Raw genomic sequence first — 13,265 nt, 5'->3', positions numbered from 1 at the left:
GGTACCCTCAGTGTGTTAAGAAAGGGACCAGGAACAAGTAACTGAAGCCTTCAGAGCTAGTAGCTCTTGTTTTGAAACAGCGGCATTAATAAAAATCATTAGGTGTCTTAAGAAGAACTTTAATCTGTTGTTGAGCATGTACACATGTGTAATTGTTTTTACCTTCCCTACTACTAGTCGTCCCAGCACAACAATCCTCAATTTGTGTGGGTGGTGCCAGCATTACGTCAGCTCCATGAAATCACACGTTCGTTTATTAAGCAAACTTACCAAAAACAAGACAAGGTAAGAATATACACCAAGATTATTTTTGAAGCCCTTGTTTTGTCTGTGTGGCTATGCTTATGTAGAACATGGAATTTTGAATCTAAAAGTAAGAAAAATAATAATAAAAGCTGACTTAAAACACTTTTTTCAAAGTACAGTTTAGTGCTGTAGCACAAGCAAACATTTCAAGTAGGGATGCTCTGTTTTGTGCTGTCCAGTTCTGTGTATGTGTATATACATGTATAAATCTGCTGTGTCAGGATAGTGTATTTTATTCTCAGCTTTTTGTAGAATAATTAACAAACGTGTCCCTGTAAAGGAATTAACAATGGCTGATGTTTAGACCAGCTGCTTTGTGACTGAATTGACACTGACTGTTGGAAAACAGGCTAAAATACCATCAAGTCACATGTGTTATACAGTGGTGGAGTGGAGGCGTGAGACTTTGTTTGCAATCTGCAGCACGTGTGCTTCAGCACGTGCTGAAAACACTAATGTCAGGGGGCTTTGGGTGCTTGGAAGGGGTACAGCTGACTCTGAGGGGGAGCATTACTCCTGCTGGGAAGGGACACATGTCTCTAGAAGAGCAGACTGCTCTGTGCATGTGCCTGTTTATGTATTATCTTAAAACCCTTTTTTCTCAATGTTTTCTTGTTTTGTTTTGTTGTTTGTTTTTTTGGTTTTTTTTGCCAAGAGCATTATTCAAGATTTAAAGAAAAACTTTGAAATAGTGAAGTTGGTGACAGGAAGCTTAATATCATGCCACCGTTTGGCTGCATCTGTGGCAGGTCCAGGAGGGCTCATTGGAGCTACATTGGTGGATGGGCGATACACTTACCGGGAGGTACCAAACCCTGAATTTCTTACTACTGTAGATTTTTGGAGATGTAATGTAGTGTGTCACTGACCAAGTTGTCTAAGATTAGGTGCTGTTTAATGTTTTGGTTTGGTTTTTTTTCCTAACTCACTGGTTTGTATGTTTTCTCTGACAAATACTTATAGTTTTTATTTATAGTTCTGGCACTTAGCTGTCAGGGCTTGTCGTAGCCTTGTTACTGTTTTATAGAGCAAGGATGGGCAAACATCACAATGTGCAAGTTTCTTAGCAAAGTCTTTAACTGACCAAGAGCAAGATCTCCCCATCCCAGGACCACCTCTCTCCAAGCTTTTGCAGCTTCCAGCTTCTCCACCAGCTTCAGTTCAACTACCCTTGTAGAGACTATGCCTTTGAATTTGGTGTGAAGCTCCTGAAGCAGATTTTTGGTGTTTGTTGTGATTTCTGATAATTATTTTTTCCACACTATTTGTGACTTAGCTACTGGTGTCAAATAATGTCAGGCAAGTAATAGCAAATCCAAGGAGACTTCAATGTACCTTATTGGAAAGGTAATCAAAAAGAAGTAATGTTAAAAATTAGGTAAAATAAATAAATCTCCCTGCAGAAACATTTTTTGTTATCCAGGCTTTGCACAGTGTAGCTTTATTTGACACCTAAGTTTGTAAAAACTAAAAAGAATGCTCAAGAGTTCTTGTTTCAGAAAGAAAAGTCTTAAACTTGAGGTTTTGTTTCTTCTTTCTCAGTATTTGGAGGCACATCTAAAATTTTTGGCATTTTTTCTGCAAGAAGCCACCCTTTATTTGGGCTGGAATCGTGCCAGGGAGATCTGGGAATGTCTTGTAACTGGCCAGGATGTTTGCGAGTTGGATCGAGAGGTAAGAAAAGCTTGAGAAGGTGATGTCTGTGATTGCAGAGTGAATCTTAATGGATCATAAATCGCACGTGTATTTATTGAGACGTGAAACATAAGTAATGAAAGCAAGCTAATAGTGTATTATATGCTATGTGAAAGCTAATGGAGCCACTGTTAGATGTTGAATTATTACTAGGATGCTCTTTTAACATTAAATTTCACTGAAGGAAGAATGTTGGCCAGGAGATTAGTTGCAGATTTTTGGATGCTGGCTTGAAAATGGGGTACATGAAAGTTTTACAGAGTCGTAACAGTTAACTCACCATGAACTGTCAATATGCGCCTGCAGCCCAGAAGGCCAACTGCATCCTGGGCTGCATCACAAGAAGTGTGGCCAGCAGGGTGAGAGAGGTGATTCTGCCCCTCTACTCTGCTCTGGTGAGACCCCACCTGCAGTGCTGCATCCAGGTCTGGGGCCCCCCATATAAGAAGGACATGGAGCTGTTGGAGCGGGTCCAGAGGAGGCAACAAAGATGATCAGGGGCTGTATCACCTCACCTGTGAGGACCAGCTGAGACAGTTGGGGCTGTTCAGCCTGGAGAAGAGAAGGCTCTGGAGGGACCTTATTGCAGTCTTCCAGTTCCCGAAGGGCTCCGACAGGAAAGCTGGGGAGAAACTTTTTACAAGGGCAGGTAGAGACAGAACGAGGGGGAATGGTTTTAAACTGGAGGAGGGAGATTTAGACTGGATATTAGGAAGAAATTCTTTACTGTGAGGGTGGTGAGGCCCTGGCCCAGGTTGCCCAGGGAAGCTGTGGATGCCCCCTCCCTGGAAGTGTTCAAGGCCAGGTTGGACGGGGCTTTGGGCAACCTGGGCTGGTGGAGGTGTCCCTGCCCATGGCAGGGGTTGGACTGGATGAGCTTTAAGGTCCCTTCCAACCTGAACCATTCTGTGATTCTAAGATGAAGTACCCTAATGCTGCAATACAGCCTGTATAATATGGAGGTCACTAGGAGATTAGATTTTGAACCTCTTGCGTAGATAAAACTTCTGTGAGATGAGTTACTGTAGTATCTGATGTAGGTTTATACAGCACTGGGAAACTAAAATACTTGCTATGACAAAAATAATCTGCCGTTCCTTCACAGATGTGCTTTGAGTGGTTTACAAAAGGACAGCATGACCTGGAGAGTGATGTACAGCAACAGCTCTTCAAGGAGAAAATTCTTAAACTGGAGTCATATGAAATTACTATGAATGGTAAGAAGATGGCTTTGGTCCTAAGCCTTCAAATTAAATATCCAAACAGTCCTGTAAATCAGTATAATAAAGGGATCTTTTTATATAATTTTAAGTTTTAATAGTTGTAGAGGCAAAAGATCATCTCTTGTATTTGATATATTTATTTTTTTCTAAAAAGCATAAAAGCTTAACCTGACCTGAATAAAACTCTTGCACTTTTTTTCACTTTCAGGTTTTAGTTTATTTAAGACTTTCTTTGAAAATGTGAACCTGTGTGACCATCGACTCAAGAGACAGGGAACTCAACTGGTGAGTGTTCTCACGAGTTTGTTCTTGTGTACAACCCGTGGCATCTTGGGGATGGTAGGAGGTGAGACAAGGATTCTTTAGCAGCCGTTGGACGTGGTCATGTTTGTATTAATATGCAGATCTTCCTTCTAGCATTAACACTGTTAAATTCTGAAGCTTAAACTCCAGAATTATGACAGTTAAAATTCAGCAGTTGGTAGCTGGAAGCTGGTGTTTAGCTTCTAAAACTTTGCAGGTGGAATGGACAACTTTTTTGTTAATAATCATGAATTCTAGTGTGCATTTTTTGCTTTTCCCTAGGAGGGAAGTACGCCTTTTTAAAAACTCTTCTTTACAAGAGATTTAAGCTTATCGTGTTCAAATCCTAACCCATGGTAATTTTTAACTATGATCCTTCAATGTTTTTGTTAAATTAATGGTTATATGTTCAGTAGTTTTCCATAGGCATTTTAGATCTTTATCACAGAGAGTTAATTTACTTCAAATGCATATTTTTTTGCCAAGTATCATAGTAGGTTTTGTGATGGTTTATTATGTGGTTAGTTACCATGTTGACCTTTGTGAAACAAATTCCATTCCTGACTGAGTTTCTCAGTGCTTTTGAAGTTTCTGATTTTTCAGTTGGCTTGATTCACAATGTTCTTTGGAACTTGTTTATCCACCTTTTAAACAAATTATTTCTTTCTAGTGTAAATGTACAAATTCGCAGCTATTGATGTCACTTTGCACTGCACCAAAGCTTGGCAACGTGTTGGAAAAGAAAGTTTTTAAGATTCAGTCAAAAGATTTTACTTTACCAACAGATGGACGACTGCTTTGTTCCTGCGTTTCAATTCGGTATTGTGTAAGAAATACAGTCACGTTTTACTGTTGTTCTTTCTTGTGTAGAGTGTAGAAAAACTGGAATTAATAGGAATGGATTTCATTTGGAAGATTGCTATGGAGTCACCTGATGAAGAAATTGCCAATGAAGCTATTCAATTGATAATAAATTACAGCTATATTAATCTAACTCCTAGGTTGAAAAAGGTAGGCATGTATTTGTACAGGAAAGTGCTTTGACCTTCATAGAGCCTTGATACTCTGCATGTTAAAATGTATAATTTGATTCATCAGTTTATGAGTAATTCTCATTATTTTTGCTTACGTTCTAATTAACTTGTACATTTTGTCCTTAGGATTCAGTATCACTGCACAAGAAATTCATTGCCGATTGCTACACACGATTAGAGGTAAAGGGCAAATTGGAATTGTTCTCATACCTACATCCTTTTTTCAGTTTCACAGAATCACAGAACGTTAGGGATTGGAAGGGACCTCAAGAGCTCATCCAGTCCAATCCCCCTGCCGGAGCAGGAACACCCAGATGAGGTTACACAGGAAGGCGTCCAGGCGGGTTTTGAATGTCTGCAGAGAAGGAGACTCCACAACCTCTCTGGGCAGCCTGGGCCAGTGCTCTGTCACCCTCACTGAGAAGAAGTTTCTTCTCCAATTGAAGTGGAACCTCCTGTGTTCCAGTTTGTGTCCGTTACCCCTTGTCCTATCATTGTTTGTCACCGAGAAGAGCCTGGCTCCATCCTCGTGACACTCACCCTTTAAATATTTATAACCATGAATGAGGTCTCCCCTCAGTCTCCTCTTCTGCAAACTCAAGAGCCCCAGCTCCCTCAGCCGCTCCTCAGAAGGGAGATGCTCCACTCCCTCCATCATCTTTGTAGCCCTGTGCTGGACTCTCTCCAGCAGTTCCTGTCCTTCTTGAACTGAGGGCCCAGAACTGGACGCAATATTCCAGATGCGGTCTCACCAGGGCAGAGTAGAGGGGTATCTTAGAATAACTATGATAATTCTATTTAAAGAAAATATCTCTTTCCATAAATATTTCTTGTCCTCTCTTCTCTCCAGAACATACTGGTTGTCCATGTAAACCAGCAGTTACGCTCTGCTTTTTATTCTAGGCAGCCAGCTCTGCGCTCGGTGGTCCAACACTAACACATGCTGTTACAAGAGCTACAAAAATGCTTACAGCAACTGCGATGCCTACAGTGGCAACATCAGTTCAGTCTCCTTACAGGTAGGCTTGCCTTTTAAAATAAATACGGCTGTAGACATTTGCTCACGGCTGCCTCCTATGTGATTTTGAATGTTAATTAACAGTCTCAATATTGGTAGTTGTGTATTCTGGTGGCTGCTTAGTGGAATATTCCAATTACAATGCAATTTAAGTTCCAGAGAGACTCTGACAAAAGCTGTGTTTAAAAAAAAAAAAAAACCACCAAAAACAAAACCAAAAAAAATGCCCAAGTCACACCAACCCCACCAAAACCAACCCAACAAAGAAATAGATTAAAAAATAATTTAACAAAACAAACAAAACCACCACAAAAACCACAGACTATTACCAGTCTATTCGTCATGTCATGTTTCTGGGGCAGCAGGATTTGGTTTTGTTGTTTTGTTTTAATTAGGAAAGAAAAGGATGTTTCTTCATCTTCCAGCTTAACTTATATGCACCTGAATGTGTGTAGTTTAAATGTGAGAGCACAGGGTGGGACCTTTAGAAACATGAAGCTTCTTCTGAAGCTGGCTACGTTTCAAGCAGCATAATACAAGCTTCTTGGCCTGTTTTCCTAGTTAATGTCAACTGAATTAAGTCCAATTTTAAGGAGTTATGTTTGAAAACTTCTGATTCATGGTAGTTACCCGTGGGTGTTGCAAATTAATCTCTGAGACAAGTTACTCTTGTTTTCAATATTTCTCTCTAGGTCAACTAAACTTGTAATAATTGAGAGACTGCTGCTGTTGGCAGAGCGTTACGTGATTACAATAGAGGTAAGATAAGTAATTTCTTACTAGGCAAGACTAAGAATTCAACTTCCAATATTATTAAAAATAGTAAAAGTTATTTAAACCTATGCAACTCTAGGTAAAATACCATCACAGAAATGTCTTTGTTTTCAAGGGTGATATATTCTGCCATCCTTTTCTTCCTGTAGGACCTTTACTCTGTTCCCCGAACTATTCTACCTCATGGTGCCTCTTTCCATGGACATCTTTTAACACTTAATGTTACATACGAGTCTACCAAAGATACCTTCACCATAGAGGTACGTTTGCACGGGTTGTGTGTGTCACGCGGTGTTGATCACGTAGCTAATACTGGGTATTTGATGCCTGGACTGAACAGAGCAAGCTTGTTTTAAGGACTCCAGTCAACTTAACATTTTCAAATAGAATTTTCAAGTGTGTATAAGGCTACTGTAATGGAAGTGTCTGTAGACTAAAGGTGTGTTCGTGCATCATTCTGGAGTGGGAAAAACGTGGTTTGCTCACTGTCAGTGATGGGGCATTTCTACAACTGTCCTACCCTGTCAGTCTCTTTGATAGACATTACCTTTACCAGCCTATGCAGAGGAGCAGTAAGACTTTACTGGAAGATTTTTCTTTCTTTTTCTTACTGAGTTTACTGCTTGATCAGATTTACTGAACCAGTTCCATTTAATTTTACAGGCTCATAGCAATGAAACTGTAGGGAGTGTCAGGTGGAAGATAGCAAAGATGTTGAATTCTCCTGTGGATAATATACAGATCTTTGCCAATGACAGCCTGGTATGTTAACTATAGAGAATTCTCATTCTTTGTGAAATTGAATCTCTTTTCTAGAACTGAACAATAAATATTTTCTTGCAGCTAACAGTAAACAAAGATCAGAAGCTACTCCACCAGCTGGGCTTCTCTGATGAACAAGTCCTTACAGTGAAAACGTCAGGAAGTGGGACTCCATCAGGAAGCTCTGCAGATTCCTCAACCAGTTCCAGCAACAGCAGCAGTGTATTTAGTTCATCCTATGCAATGGAACAGGTACAGCGTGGTAGCCTGAAACCTCCCCTCAGATTTATATTTTCCTGGAGGGCGGGGGGTATAGTTGGGGTAGGCAGAACTGGGGTGGAAGAGGTAGAGTAAGATGAGACAGAAGCTGTTGACATCTGCTTGAGTGTCCAGTCTTTAGTTAGCCTGGTTTTGCTTTCAAACTGCAACTGAAACAAAGCATTTGAATACACAGTTGCCTTATGCATGCAGATTGGACTTTGAAATCTGTATTCTGTCACCTATTGTAGCCAGCGTGGTGTTTATTAATCTCTACAAGGTCTTTTAAACAAACAAGACTCATATGATTTAATTTTGAGATTGTATATTTGTCAGGGGGAGAGACTTCCAGATTTTCACTATTAATAAAGCTGCAGTATGAAAATAAGCTAAGCAGCATTAACTAGCGTGTTCAAACCATTCCTCGTCTGCTTTGTATGTCAACCCTAACTAATAGTTGACTTCAAAAATTGATTGTTAAAAGGGAATGGGGTAATGTAAAATCTCTAGTATTATCTTAGTCCAGAAAGTAGATGAGTTTTCAGTGGGCCAGGTTAGCATCTGGGTCAATTGCTTCAGTGAAGAGCTCTCTTAAATTATGTGCAGCAGAGGCAGGAGAAAAAGACCTTTGTATTTCTGCTTAATTCTCAGGAGAAATCCCTCCCTGGAGTAGTCATGGCTCTCGTGTGCAATGTGTTTGATATGCTTTACCAGCTTGCCAATCTAGAGGAGCCAAGGTAAGCAAATGAAATGGGTTATTAAATATTGAAGAGATGCTCCCATTGAATAGGTACTTAGGCACCCATCAGGCCACAGTGTGACTGAGCCTATTTTGCCCAAGTAACTTCTGATAACTTTTCAGGATAACTCTGCGAGTGAGGAAGCTTCTGCTCTTGATCCCTACTGACCCAGCTATTCAGGAGGCTCTTGATCAGCTTGATTCCCTGGGGAGAAAGGTATGGATACGTAATCTTGATGATCTTTACAAAAAGGATTTTACTACCAGGTTTCTTACATTCCCTGTCAGATTATAAACTGTGAAGGGCTTGAAACTCTACTGCAAAATAATGTTTATGTTAAGGATTATTGACTTATTTCCAAGCACCTGGAGGAGAGTGTGTTATTATAGGGATTATATGAAATGTATTGCCGATCACAACAAAATGCAGTGATCTCAAAATATTTCTTCTGTGGCTTATTCCTTCTAGAAAACACTGCTATCAGAATCAAGTTCTCAGTCTTCAAAATCACCATCCTTGTCTTCAAAACACCAACATCAGCCCAGTGCTAGTTCAATACTAGAAAGCCTTTTCAGATCTTTTGCTCCAGGCATGTCCACCTTCAGAGTGCTCTACAATTTAGAGGTAAGAAAACAAATTTACTTCTTTCTGCTTGTGTTTCTGAGCCCGAAGGCTTAAGTTGTTCTAAGCTTCTTGGGCAGGCATCCACTGTGACAGGATCATTATGTAAAATGCAAATGTCATTTCATAGCCTGCTTTTATGTTTGTGACAAATTCTACACAGAATGAAAGGGGTAAAATGTTCCCTTTAGAGACTTTACTGTGAAGCCAAGCCAAGTTTTTGTGATTTGCAAGGTGGAAGGAGTATTTGGAAGTAAATGGAGAGAAGCAAAGAGACGTCAAAGTTTAGGTAAAACTCCTGCTTGAATCTCCAGAAACTCTGAATATGTGGCTTTTAGTGTATATAAAAAAAATAAAGTTGACTCTTTTAAAAATTGATGGGAGCTGTTGTTTAGTTCAGTTGGTTTTGCAGAAAAATTTAATTTGAAAGGAAAAGACTGCTAAGTTCCCTTCTGTATGAGTCTACCATGTTCTGTCTAAGGAGGAATATTTTGAGAAGCATTCAACAGTGAACATAAAACTCCTGCTTGAATCTCCAGAAACTCTGAATATGTGGCTTTTAGTGTATATAAAAAAAATAAAGTTGACTCTTTTAAAAATTGATGGGAGCTGTTGTTTAGTTCAGTTGGTTTTGCAGAAAAATTTAATTTGAAAGGAAAAGACTGCTAAGTTCTCTTCTGTATGAGTCTAAGGAGGAATATTTTGAGAAGCATTCAGCAGTGAACAGTTTCGCTATTCAGATGTGCAGGGCTTTTACCCAGACTTCTGCCCTGTTTTAGCTGTGCATGCAAAGTGAGTGGAATACAGTTGTTTAGTTTTTTTTACCATGGACTATTCTGCTGAGTAAGTTCTTTATCCAAAACAATGGATTCAGCCCTGTGAAAAGGTCAGTTCCCAGTGTTCAGTGCATGGATTTTAAAGAGTATAAGAGAGTTCAGCTGGTGGCATCGTTAGAACACTGTAATCTGCACACTCCAGGAGGCTGGACAGTTTCTAGTTCTACTCACAGGTCCCACTGTTTACAAGGACTCATTACAAAAGTGGTTTCAACAACTTGAAGTTGCAGGACCGGTTGCCAGCAGCTCCAAAAACAGTGGACAGAGTTATTCTCTTTCATTCCCAGTGAGCACCAAGATTCCTTTAGGAACTTTTATTTGCTTCCCTTTGGGTTTCTGCAGTCTAATGTTAGCTCTCAATCTTCCTATGCTGTCATCACACTGCAGTGTTAGGATTTCCCCTTTTCTGTACAGCTGGGATGAAAGACACTTGAGGATGTCTTTGAAGCATGTTGACAAGTTCTACAGCTGAAAGCAAATGGCTTAGCATATCACAGCAAGGGTATCTAGTTGGACTGGCAGGTTATATTACAGCATGACAGGACAGTTATCTGCTGCTTCTGTGCCAGAAAAAATAATAAAAGCAATTAATAAATTGCTTGCTTTTCTGGCAAGGGATAAGAAGTAGTGAATTGGATTAGATGTGCAGATTAAATGAGTGGACTTGTTCCTCAAGTTCAGTCAAGCCCATTGGAGGATGATTTCTGTCAGGAAAAGAATGATGTCCTCTTTTATCCCCTCAACTGGTGATCTGTTGAAGATACAGGAACCAGTGTGAACTGCTTTCTGACAAAATATGCACAGGAAATTTGCAGACCATATGAAAGAGATGAAAATGAAAGGTTGCAGATGTTCAGGGTTGTATCATGCAGTGTTGTGATAAGATTTCGTGCCTGGAACTCTGTAAACCATTCTTCTGACCTGTGAACCTGGGAAGGATGTATTTTGTTTTCCTGCAAGGAGCACTGTTGGCTGTACATGCCAGAGAGACTTTTCAAGAAAGTAAATAACTTCTGGGGATTTTCTGTGGTTTTGGGAGGGGCTGTGGGGTGTTCTTTTGTTTGTTTCTTTGGGTGTTGTTTTGTTTGTTCTTTAATCAATTTAACTTCATTTTACATATAAATGTACATGAGATCTGACCCATAGAGACCACAGACTTTCCTCTGGCCATGTTTCCGAGCATAATTGCATTCAGTGAAGTTTAGCACTGACTTAAAACAGGAGAGCTGACACAGTGCTGATTTGCATAAGGCACATAGAGTTACCTGGGGCATCTTAAAAAAAAAACAAACAAAAAAAACCCAAACAAAAGTAATACAGTTACATTTCAGAAGGTGTGAGTCAATAAGCAAGCCATCTGTAGGGTATTTTATGGGATACTGTCATCTGAAAATCTAGGAAGGAAAAGGATTTGAGCTCTTAAGGAGCACCAACTGAGCCTGAGGACAGCATTCAGTGTAGTATACAGTATGTACTTTATCCTTTCCCTTAACAAGTAAACAGCAATAAGAAAAAATGTCCTTTGATACAGAATAAAAATCTGTAATAGACACAGTTGTCCTCAATATTTTGAATGTGATTTCTCTGTACTGACTACAGCTTCATATAAATGTATTCTTTGCTTCATTTGTAGTAGATATTTTTTTTTTTAGGTTATAATTTTAACCTTCAGCAGAGAGAGAATACTAAGGGGGGGAGTGTGTATGTATGCTTATTTATTCATTTATTTTAGGTACTGAGCTCCAAGCTGATGCCAACTGCAGACGATGAAATGGCAAGAAACTGTGCCAAGTCTTTCTGTGAAAACTTCCTCAGAGCAGGAGGTTTGAGGTTAATTTCAAAATCTTGACTTAATTTATAACACCTCGTTTATTTAGTTCTGTGTGGTTTCTGATTTCCACACTGTAGCACACTAATACACCTGTCAGCTTATTCAGAAGACAAAAAAATACACCCAAGGCTGGTTTTTTAATTGCCCAGTGTCTGAAAAGCTACTGTAGGTACCACAGTAATGTAACAGACTTTGTGTCGTTAAAACCCCTAAATAAAAATAGGCACAGATAAACTTGTGAAGTGTAGCTTTTACTTAAGGTAGTTCATGTTTAGATAGTGAATTTGAACTAAAACACGTAAACAGTTGCAAGTGTTAGACTGTGTCCTCCATAGATACCAGCATACATTTTTAGCAGTCACAGCAGAGATTGTGCATTGCGAGCTACATTAAAATCTGACCTTGTCCAAAATTCAGACCCGTTGGATGAGATTTGCTGCACAGTGTGAGTTTGGAAGACCTGGCAATGCTGCTGGTGCTTGTCAGATTTAACAAGTGTATGTTGCTCCTCTTCACTCACTGCCCCATAGATCCTGAAGTGTTTTCTTGGAAAGCTCCCATCTGTAAATCTAGGAGGGGAAAACAGGAATGTCAGTCTCTGAGGATGCCAGTTTGGTAATTTTAACTGGCGCTCAGCTGACTGAATTAGGAGAGGAAGAGGACAGAGAAATTAATTGCAGCTCTCTCCTAATAGAAAACATTTTCAAACGGAATCTGTCTTGCTGATTTGTTTTTAAGTTTGGTGGTGAATGTGATGCAGAGAGATTCCATCCCGTCAGAAGTGGACTATGAAACAAGGCAGGGAGTCTATTCCATCTGCCTGCAGCTTGCAAGGTATGTAATTGCCTTTCATTAGAGAAAGTGCTGCTTTATTGGCTTTTAGAGTGTGGCTTGTGATATTTAAGACTTACTGGTACTTTGAGTTCCGTTTCATTCACTTGCTGCAAACATTCAAAAATAAGCTTGACGTTTTTGCTCTGTGAATATAGGTTCTTGCTTGTTGGCCAGACAATGCCAACCTTACTGGATGAGGATTTCATTAAAGATGGGGTAGAAGCATTGTCCTCACGCCCCTTCCGTAATGTCAGCCGACAAGCAAGTAGGCAGATGTCCATTTGTGGAACACCTGAGAAGTCATCCTACCGACAGCTCTCTGTGTCTGATCGATCCTCCATTAGGGTAGAAGAAATCATACCAGCAGCAAGAGTTGCCATACAAGTAAGGAAGTGTTTGATAACTTACGGTGATGTAGCAGTGTGGTCTCCAGTGACAGCTGTGTAACTCCTGGATTTGTAATCAAAAAATCTGTCTTTTTTGCAGGTTCTTGCCTAGGCTCCATTTAAAAGCCTCCAAAAATCCAGACTATCAATCTCTCTCCCCAATCTTGATCTGAATTTTAACAGTCTCAGGAATTATTTTGGCTATACAAAGGAAAGCAGTACCCCAAAAGTGCTTACCAGAAATAGATTACTCAGAAATCTTACTGGTGACTTACTTTCAGTCGTACTTAACTCTTAAGATACTATTCTTGTTAGTTTATGTGAATAGAAAGGAGAATGTTCCTGCTTGAACTTGAGGTTTATAGTCCATGTTTCTTTGCGTTAGATATTTTGGGCAAGTTTTTTGTGTCGAATAGCTCATTAAAAGTTAAATTTGTTTGATGGTACCCTGAGGAGAAAGGAAACTTTTTTATCTTCAGTACTTTAAGAAAATGCCATTTTCCCCATTACAGGCATGTCAGTGTAATTAATCTGAGACTGGCTATTTACTAAAACAACCTAACCTGGCAAGAACTTGACCCGTTTGAAATTTGAATCCAGTTGAGAGAAACTTCATAATTAATGTAACGAGTACACTATGTTAT

General features: G+C 39.6%; 1 protein-coding gene across 1 annotated transcript in view; it reads left to right on the top strand.

Moving 5' to 3' along the window:
• The window catches only part of USP24 (ubiquitin specific peptidase 24), a 52,196-nt gene that overhangs the window by 14,194 nt on the left and 24,737 nt on the right, over window positions 1-13,265 (top strand). Inside the window, exons 15-32 of the mRNA XM_010183642.1 lie at window positions 178-285; window positions 962-1,111; window positions 1,849-1,980; window positions 3,107-3,218; window positions 3,433-3,509; window positions 4,398-4,538; window positions 4,688-4,741; window positions 5,465-5,580; window positions 6,272-6,338; window positions 6,503-6,613; window positions 7,017-7,115; window positions 7,197-7,367; window positions 8,025-8,110; window positions 8,236-8,329; window positions 8,582-8,737; window positions 11,303-11,400; window positions 12,140-12,235; window positions 12,391-12,619. Of these exons, the coding sequence (XP_010181944.1) occupies window positions 178-285; window positions 962-1,111; window positions 1,849-1,980; window positions 3,107-3,218; window positions 3,433-3,509; window positions 4,398-4,538; window positions 4,688-4,741; window positions 5,465-5,580; window positions 6,272-6,338; window positions 6,503-6,613; window positions 7,017-7,115; window positions 7,197-7,367; window positions 8,025-8,110; window positions 8,236-8,329; window positions 8,582-8,737; window positions 11,303-11,400; window positions 12,140-12,235; window positions 12,391-12,619 (2,097 nt within the window). The remainder of the gene's footprint in view (window positions 1-177; window positions 286-961; window positions 1,112-1,848; window positions 1,981-3,106; window positions 3,219-3,432; window positions 3,510-4,397; window positions 4,539-4,687; window positions 4,742-5,464; window positions 5,581-6,271; window positions 6,339-6,502; window positions 6,614-7,016; window positions 7,116-7,196; window positions 7,368-8,024; window positions 8,111-8,235; window positions 8,330-8,581; window positions 8,738-11,302; window positions 11,401-12,139; window positions 12,236-12,390; window positions 12,620-13,265) is intronic.

This window comes from Mesitornis unicolor, unplaced genomic scaffold (genome assembly GCF_000695765.1).
Source record: "Mesitornis unicolor isolate BGI_N332 unplaced genomic scaffold, ASM69576v1 scaffold3534, whole genome shotgun sequence".
Taxonomy (NCBI): domain Eukaryota; kingdom Metazoa; phylum Chordata; class Aves; order Mesitornithiformes; family Mesitornithidae; genus Mesitornis; species Mesitornis unicolor.
Note: the sequence above shows the minus strand (reverse complement) of the source record. Positions and strands in the feature narration are given on the sequence as shown.